The following is a 9,710-nucleotide window of genomic DNA, read 5'->3' on the forward strand; positions in this document are numbered from 1 at the left end:
AGTTTTAGAAATAATAAAACAAAGACATCTACTTTCAGATTCTTGAATTTTAAAAGGAAATCCATAAATATTATTAATAGTATTAGTAGTAGTATTTGTAGTATTTGTAGTATGTTGTTGTTGAATAAAACTATTAGAAATTTGAATTTTCCCACGAATTTGATCAAATTTATCAGTATGTTCAGCGATAGATTTCATAACATCATTTTCAACTAATTGAAAATTAGCATTAATAAAAAGAATTTTAGCAACAGTAAAGATTTGAGCGTATTGAGTAAGAATATGAATATCATCAAAAATTAAATGATGATTTTCTAAAGGATTTTTAGTAAGTTGAATAGAATAATTATTTAAAAGAGAAGGAGGTAAATAAGGAGAAATAAAAGAAATATTTCCAGTGTATAAATTAATAAAAATATTTGTAGAATTTTTTTCAGAATAATAATTTAATTCTTTCATATATTCTAAATTAATTTGTTCAGCCATTGCTTGAGCAATAATAATAATTTGTTTTTCTAAAGAAAATGAAGTATTAAAGAAATCAATACTTTTAGATGGAATATGTGTTATTCTAAAATTATTTGTTTGATTATTTAAATGATATTCTAAACAAATTGTATTTCCCCAATAATATATTTTTAATATTTTTTCAACTCCATTTGTTTCAATTATACTTTTTAACTTTGGAAATATATTTTTATTTATTAATGTTGTACATTCATTTAATATTGAATTAAAATGTGAATTTTTTGCTATAATATTTAATTGTTCAATTAATACTTTAATTGGTTCTTTTCCAACTTCATTTTCATTTAATAAAATTTTATTTATTCTTTCTATAATTTTATCTTCTGCTTTGATTTCATTTGGAATAAAAAATGTTAATTTAATAATTCTCCATTTAATTTCATTACTTAATAATGCTATTTCTGGATTTTGAATTGTTATCCAACAACTAAATGTTTCTTTATTATGAATAAATATCATTCCTCCATAAATATCTATTTGATCACATTGAATTTGTTTATAATGAATATAATAATATCTCCATATTCTTTGTTCCAATAAATGTATAATTCTTTTATAATTTGGTTGTTTTATTTCAATATGTGGAAGTGGATATGTACGTTTTATTAATACTTCTAATGCAATTGATATTTCTGGAAATCTTGTTCGTTGTTGTATTTCTTTTTTTCCATTTTTTAATAATCTTTTTACAATTGAATGTAATTGAATTATTGACTCTTGACATACTCTATTAAATGTATCTATATCATGTAATACTGGATTTCTTCCTAACCATCGTGTTACAACTAATAATTTCCCTAATGAATGAATTCCTCGTTCTAATGCTATTATTATTTCTTCTCGATTCCCTGAATTTAATCCTTTAGATATATCATGTGCAATACTAAATGTTATGTTCCGAGTTATATCAATTAATGTACTTCGTTCTGTTGTTATTTCCATTGTACAAAAATTAATAATTTATTCAATCTTTTTGTTTTCTTTTTTTTTTTTTTCTTTTTGTTATCTTTTTTATCAAAATGTTTTATTCTTTTTATTATTATTTATTGTATTATTTTTTTTTTTTTTATTAAATCAAAAATGAAATTAATCAAAAAATTTATTTTGTTTCTTTCTCTTCCTTTCATGAATTTAAGATTCATTTCTCTCAAATCAAATAAAGATTTTATTCGTGTTTGTTATGCTCATAACATCACTCCTCAATCGTTCTAAAGGGTTTTCTCAATATATTATTGAAAATGAAGAACAACGTTCATTCCTTAAATTACATCAAAGTAATTCTTTTATTACTCCTCATAATCAACCAATTCATTCATTACAACAAACTTCTCAATACACTATCATTGCATCTTGTGATCAAATTACAATAAATAATTATAAACAAACAAATAATATATTTATTAATCAAAAATCTGTACGATGTCATCCTTGTTTACCACTTACTATTGTTTTACAACAACGATTAAGTAAATTATATTATGAATGGAATATCTTTGAGTCTATTTATTCAAAAAATCCAACTGATGTAGTATTTCTTCTTTCTAATTCATTTGCTTTATCATCAGAAGATGGTGTTAATATTTTTGATAATCAAACAGGAAAACTTCTTGGAGGAATTGTAGTTGAAGCAAATTCATTAGGGACTGATGGTGTTGATGTTTATTGTGGAGGAAAAAGTCAATATTGTCTTGACATGAAAATGTTTAAAAAAAGATGGGAAATACCAAGAAGTGGAACATTAACAATGAAGAATGGTATTGGTATTATTAAAGATTTATCAACAATTTCTGCAATAGATTTAAATGGAAAATATTTATGGACAATGGAAAAGAAGGGAGTAAATTGTGTTGAATTGTCAGATGATGGTCAATATTTTTTGTTAGGATATCAAAATGGTTCAATTGATTTGTTCCAAAGTCAAACAAGTACTCAATTATGTACCTTAGAAAGACTTCATGATGAACCAATTACTGCTATGAATTGGTCATCTTCTCAACTTCAATTATTAACAGGAAGTAAAGATGGATTAGTTATGAGATGGGATTATTTTAATAAACCAGAAATTATTAATACTGACGAATGGGAATAAAATAACAAGTAATAGACATTAAGATTGATTTTAGAATTGGGAACTTTTCTTTATGAAGGGATTTTTTTTTTTATGTTTCTTTTTATTTTGTTCATTGGTTTTTCATTACCTTCTTTTAAATTAATTTATTATAATGGTATAAAAAAAAAAAAGAAAAAAACTGTTTTTTTTTTCTCTCAGAAAACACTGAGAAATAAGAAAATGTAAAAATAGTTACTAAGAACTAGAAATTGAAGTTTAGAAAGGAAGTGATGAGTCATCAAGACAAAAAGCCTAAGAAAATCTTTTCATTAAGAGAAAGTTTAAAGGATAAATGGAGATTAATTTATACATTCTTTGATGAAAAGAAACACGAATTTTATGATACTGAACTTATAACCGAAAATAAAGATGGAATGATTCAATCACTTAATGATTTTGCAGAACGAATTGAAAATGATATTAAGAAAAAAAGAGAAATTGATTCTAATGAAGTTAAAGCGTATTTAGTTATTTTCTATGCATTACTTATTTATTTCCCACAACTCCCTTCAACAACAATAGAAACTTATTTAAGTTTGTTAAATTTAATAAGAATTTCATAGAAATAAAAAAAAAGAAAGAAGAGTTAAATTAATAAATAGATAAAACTGAACGTTTTTTGGCACCAAAAGTACCCAATTCAATTAAAACATTTGCATTTGAAGTTGTAATATATTGTGTAATAAAACCAGGATATGAAACATATTTATCAAAATTACTTGAATATATTGATTTAAATACATTTTCAACAAAAATTTTAGATTTACCATCAATGCCAACAACAGAGTTTACGTTTACAGAAGAAGTAGATGAAAAAAATCAACCAATTATTCAAATGAAAAATATTGAATGTTCTATTGCAAAATTAAATATTTTCTTTCAAAGACTTTTAACAGATATGAAATCATTTGAAATATTATTACCAACATTTATTCAAATATTATTATTAATGTTTCCTAATACTGCTCCAGAAATTACAAATAAATTAAAAGTATTTCCACAAGTTCCAGCTAAATTATTATTAGTTATTTGTGAAAATGGGATATGTAAAATGAATGCTAATCAAAGATTAAGAATTATACAATCATGTCCATTCTTTCCTTTAATACTTAAATTAATTCTTCAAGAAAGTTTTGCTTTAGTTCTTGAAGAACCTCAACTTCTTTTTGTTATTCGATGGTTTTTTTCATTTCTTTTAGATCCAGTGAATTCAGTTACATTAAGTAAATTAAATGGTCAAACAAAAGAACAATTTAATAATTTATTAAATTCAATCATCAAAACAACAGAATCATTTTATATTTTAGTCCCTTTAATTACAAGTTATCCAGAAGTAACATTAACTATTGATGGAAAAGTAATAAAGAAAGATGTTGTAGAATTTTTAAATGAATTCTTAAATATATTTATTGTACCATCACAAACTGTTCAAATTAAAGAACAATTAAAATTAAGTTTACAAAATTCATTAAAATTATATTATCAACGTGCTTTTGAAGCAAAAAAATTAAAATATGGTTATGTTCATAAAAGAATTACTTCTATTACTAAAACACTTTTTAAAACTTGGATTTCTTGGCCTCCTAATGATACTGCATGGGAAGAACTTCAAACAATATTTATTCCTCTTATGGCTATTGAAGGAGTAATTAATGTTGTTGATTCATTTTTTACTCATATTACCATTTGTTTATTAAATATTCAATATCCACAAAAACCAAATGATCAATTATTTACAAAAACATATGATAATGTTATTGAACCTATTATAGTAAATGAAGAATTAAAACAAATTACAACACCATTATTTAAAGAAGATATTGTTAGAATATGGAAATATTTATGGAAATTTATTGATATATCTGTTGATATTCCTAATGAAGAAAGAGCTGAACGATGGCATAATGTTATGTTTAAATCATTACAAATAATTCTTTTTTATGAACAACGTTGTGGTCCATCTAATTTTGAACTTCATGATATAATTGTACCATATTTATTAGCTACTGCTTCTAAACATCATTTTAAAGAAAATAATACATCACTTTGTCAAATATTATGTAGAAGATATCCACAATATACAGATAATATTAATGCAGTATTATTGGGATATCTTAAAAATGTTATTCAACAAGGAGATTTTTCAATATTAGCAGATATGTATGATTTATTTACTACTTCAATTAAAGGAAAAACTTCTATTCTTAATGATGTTTTAATATCTCTTAGATGTCTTACAATAGAACAATCTAATTCAATGGAATTAAATCAACAAATAAGAATTGCTTCTTTACTTCATTCATTATTATTTTATTCAAAAATTTATCCAACTATTAATACTTTATTATCAGATAATATGGGATATCAAGATATTTTAACTTTATGTTATTCTAATTTAATTCAAATTTTTACTTCTCCTGAAATTCAACAAACTTTATTATGGGGAATTATTGTTAATTTATTAAGTGCTTGTGAAGCTAAACGTCCAAATGATGAATTAAGAGTACTTTGTGATATGTTTCTTCAAAAAACAGTTCATTCAAATTTATGTTTATGTAAACAAGCAATACGTTCTTTAAGAATTATTTCAAGATGTTCAGAAATTATTCCAAATGAAATATTAACTTATATTGCTGAAACACTTTTAATATTTATTTCTAATAATACAATGGATGATACTGTTATTCCAATAGCCCTTGAACAATTAGAAGATTTTATTTTAGTACCAAATGGTGTATTAAGTCAAGGAATATCTGCTGCATTACAATCAGTATTAGTTCGTTTATCTGATAATACAAATACTTATGTTCAACAATTTATTCTTTTAATAGAACATTATTTTAATAGAAAAATTGGTCTTCCTTGTTGTGATGATTCATTTACACGTGATGTTTATTTCATTGGAAGAAATAAAGTTACAAGTGAAAATGAACATTCATTGTATATTATGCAAAATAATTCTATTTTTTCATTTACTGATAATGGAAGTAATGGTGTTGATGTTGTTGTTAGAAATTTATATGGAACATATCATTGGATTATCTCTTCAATAGAAAGAACAGAAGAAGTTACAACAAAAGAATTTAATTTTAAACCTGAAAAATTATCAAATGAAAATAGAATTTGTCCTTGTGATGGATCTTTTGAAATAATTTCAAGTGGAATGAATGATTTAGGTGAAAATATTGAAAAAGAAATGAAAGAAGAATTAATGAATATTGAAACAAATGCATTAAAATTAAATGCTAATATTTTAAAATTAAGTAATAAACCAATTGAAGTAGAAACTAAAAATATGGAAATTACAAGTAAATGGGATTATATTCAAAGTTTAGAATTATTGACAAATACTAAAGATCCTATTATTCAATTAACAAATGATAAAAAATTAAAACAATTATTATTTAAATTAGATTGTCTTCCTATAAGAAAAAGATATGCTTGTTCTTTAATTTATTTCAATTCAGATTCAAAAATGTCTTTATTTAATGAATGTTCTCCTCAATTTACTGAATTTGCTGGTTCATTAGGATATTTAGTTTCTAAAGAATTATTTGTTGGTAATTTCCCAAAAGAATGTGAAAAAGCTTATTATTATTCTGATGAAACTGTAGAAGTCACTTTTGCTCCAAGTATTTATTTTAAACAATCATCATTAAATTCTATTTCTACTTCATGTGTTGTTGTTTGGAATGAAAGTGAATTAGCTCTTGATACTTCTTTATTCCCAAAACCATCTACTATTATTGAAATTCATCCAAGAGATGATGGTATGTTTGTTATTGATATGTGGAGAAATGCTACTGTACCTGTCAGTGTTATTGACCTTACTGGTCCTTTACAAACCAGTATGGTTGTCCCCAAAAACTTTTTACCAATTCTTGTAAGAGAGACTGTTCTTAATATTTGTTATTTCAATTCATCTAGTCTTTCTCAGTTACAACTGAGACAATATGTATTTTCTGAAATTGGAACTACAAGTGATTTAGTTAAAAAAGCATTTTCATCAATCACTGCTTTGGAGTTGACATTGTAATTGAATTCTTTTTTATTTATTTTGTTTCTTTTTTGGTCGTATTTCACTTTTATTGATTATTTATTGTTTGAATTCTTTTAAACATTTCTTTATTTCTTTCATCAATTCCTCTTCCTCTTTTCATAATTTCTATATACTTTTCTTCTTTGTTTGTTTTTGTTCATCTTTCTTTTATTATCTCTGTAGTTTCTTTAATTTCTTTAATTTCTAATGTTCATTTTTATGGTTATTATATTTAATCTTTGTCATTAATAATTCTTCATCATTGTTTCTTCTTTCTTTTTGTATTTCTCTATTTCTTCTTTCTACTTATTTTCTCTTTTATTATTCTTTCAATTTCTTCATTTTTCTTCATTTTTCTTCATTCATTCTTCATCTATGTTTTTGTTCTTTGTTTCTTTTATATTTCATTCTTTATCATTTCTTGTAATATTTTTGATTCTTATATTTATTTTCCTTTGTTTTGGTTATTCTTATAATAATGTTAATTAAACATTTTACCTACATTATGGTATTTGTGTTTTTATCAACTACTTTTAATTCTACTGAAAGAGTGTTTAAATAAGAGTTGATTATGATAGTTATAATTATGATACAATAAGAATAACGTGATTATGAGTATTATTTTGTTTAATAATAAAGATAATTAATGCCTTGATAATGTTATAACAAATCTATTTATTTCTATGTGATTTTCATAACACTCATGGAGTGTAGAAATGATGTAAAAAGAAGACTTTTAACAATAATAAAAAAGAATAATAAAAAATAAAATAACAACGTAAAAAAAAAAGAATTTACCAATTTACCATTTATAACAATCTTTTTCACTGTTTCTTGGATGTTCCAAAGCACATAAATTATTATTCCAACATTTGTCATCACATTGATACATGTGAGAATCAGCTCTCATATGTTCATACCAAATATCATGTAGAGTTCTATTAGAATGCATTCTTTGTGCTAATGAAATCATACTATTTGGACTTAAATCTTTAAGATTATATTCTTGAGTTGCATTATAATTAAATTTCCATTGAACTTCAGTTTTATTTAAGTCAACATAATAATTAACATAACTTTGAATAACGCCACCTTTAATATCATAGAGTCTAATACTTGGATTAATACCAAGATAAGTATCTAAACTAGGTGAAAGAAAACCAATAACTGTTTTCTTTTTATCTTTACTTTGCATAATTCTATATGTATCTAAATGTAAATGTCCACAAATCATTCCAATTGTAATATCTGAATATTCTGTTATTAAATCTATTAATTTATCATCATATTGATTATACATTTGTTCTGACCAATTATATCTTTCTGAAACTCCTGGACAAATATGTGCAGCAATTATTACTTTTTTATTTTCTTCTTTATATTTGTCCATTGTTTCTTTAAACCATTTAAATTGATCAATTGGATCTGTATCATTTTCTGTTAATTTATTAAATGTATAATATAAAACTGTATTTAATACAACTACATATGTTTTTTCTTCTTCTTCTGTTCCAATTATTTCTTTTGTATAATATCCTCCTCTTTTAAATGTTTCTAATGCACTTTGTGGAAGCCATCTAGAATATTTCTTTGCTGCATATCTAAACAATGAACTTTTACTTTCATCATGATAATTTTCTGGAAGTGCATCATGATTTCCTAACATTGGAATAACTTCAAATCTATTAAATTCTTTAAGGAATTTAGTTGCATTATCAAGTCCTTCTTTAAGATACATTTCATCATATTCTCCTAATTTTCTTGGAAGAATATCTCCGTTATAAATTAATATTTTATTATGATTTTCATTTTTTGTATGATAATTAACAAATTTTGGAACAGATGTTAATACTTCATTTGTTGTATCACATGAATAATCTCCTATTTTTCTTGCTGTTCCTTCTCCACTTCTACAAACTGTATTTGGATCACTTCCTTCTTTATAATTTGCATCAAAATGAACATCAGTTACTTGCCAAATTTGGTATGATGAAACAATACTAATAAGTAATGTAATAACAATCATCTTATTGTTTTATCTTTTATTTCTTTATTTCTTCCCCTTTTTATCAGTTCATTTTTAATTTGGAACTTTCTTTTTGATGTAGATTCTTCTTCGTTTTTTCTTTTTCTTTCTTTCAATTACCATTTAATTATTTCTTTACTTTAATTCTTATTTTTTCTCTATTTTCGTGCTGACTTATTTCTAAATAATTGACAAGAAAAATAAAAATGTTCTGAAAAGTAAATAAAGAATTCCTTTCCTAACTGTTTATCAGTCGAGTTTCTTTGTACAAATTTTGTATTTCCTTCTAATTCACTTTTTTTATTACCTTGATTTTTCATCGTTGGATTCAACCTAAATAACCTATTTTTTCTTTAACACCACCAATTTCTTTGGTATCTCTTTCAACTTCTCTTCTTGTTTGTTGTAATTTCTTTTGTATTATTTAACTCATTTATAAAATGAGTTAAGAGGAGTAAATTTCAACATTCACTTTCATTCTTCAGCCATACAGTAATTAAGAATACTAAATGAATATATTCTGGATGGTTATTATGTGCTTTGAAAAAAAAATAATATTTAAACCATCAAAAATGGTTAATAAAATTAAAAAAAAAATGCAAGATTGACATAACAATATAATATAAATGTGAAGAATTTAAAAGAAGATATATTAAAGTGGTTTAACAGGTCATTAAACAAACAAATATCTTGAGAATTTGGCAATATCACTAATTTAAATTATTTAGTTTGAAGTTAAATGATTAAATATTCTTTTTAAAAACATAGATATGTTGTTTGTTAAATTTAAGTGTTTATTTATCTTATGAATGGAATTTTATTCTTTTTATGAATAAAAATATCAATTATCTAAATGAAATGATAAATTACTATTCAGTTCACAGAATAAAATTAATCGTATTAATACTTATTAGCATTTCAACATTACGACATCATCATTTTGATCTAATAAAAATCAAAAATGTCAAATAATAGATATATTTATATTTTGTTGTTATGTTTATTAA

At 23.4% G+C, this 9,710-nt stretch overlaps 4 protein-coding genes across 4 annotated transcripts; 2 read left to right on the forward strand and 2 right to left on the reverse strand.

The window, feature by feature from the left end:
* Window positions 1–550: 550 nt before the first annotated feature.
* On the reverse strand, window positions 551–1,470 carry ENU1_215620 (hypothetical protein; the record flags this gene model as incomplete). The annotated part of the gene is made up of 2 exons (XM_008862571.1): window positions 551–571; window positions 655–1,470. 2 exons carry the CDS (start codon window positions 1,468–1,470, stop codon window positions 551–553), a joined length of 837 nt encoding a protein of 278 aa, XP_008860793.1.
* Window positions 1,471–1,708: 238 nt separating this feature from the next.
* ENU1_215630 (WD domain, G-beta repeat-containing protein) lies at window positions 1,709–2,617 on the forward strand (the record flags this gene model as incomplete). Its single annotated transcript, XM_008862572.1, has 1 exon — window positions 1,709–2,617. One exon carries the CDS (start codon window positions 1,709–1,711, stop codon window positions 2,615–2,617), a length of 909 nt encoding a protein of 302 aa, XP_008860794.1.
* Window positions 2,618–2,868: 251 nt separating this feature from the next.
* On the forward strand, window positions 2,869–6,674 carry ENU1_215640 (hypothetical protein; the record flags this gene model as incomplete). The annotated part of the gene is made up of 2 exons (XM_008862573.1): window positions 2,869–3,172; window positions 3,241–6,674. The coding sequence occupies 2 exons, from the start codon at window positions 2,869–2,871 to the stop codon at window positions 6,672–6,674; spliced, it is 3,738 nt and encodes a 1,245-aa protein (XP_008860795.1).
* An 805-nt stretch (window positions 6,675–7,479) lies between these two features.
* ENU1_215650 (acid sphingomyelinase family phosphodiesterase 3a precursor, putative) lies at window positions 7,480–8,437 on the reverse strand (the record flags this gene model as incomplete). Its single annotated transcript, XM_008862574.1, has 1 exon — window positions 7,480–8,437. A coding segment is annotated over one exon (957 nt), but the record flags the coding sequence as incomplete, so codon positions are not given.
* Between the last annotated feature and the right edge of the window lie 1,273 nt (window positions 8,438–9,710).

The sequence above is a fragment of the Entamoeba nuttalli genome (genome assembly GCF_000257125.1).
Source record: "Entamoeba nuttalli P19 unplaced genomic scaffold asmbl_10354, whole genome shotgun sequence".
Taxonomy (NCBI): domain Eukaryota; phylum Evosea; order Mastigamoebida; family Endamoebidae; genus Entamoeba; species Entamoeba nuttalli.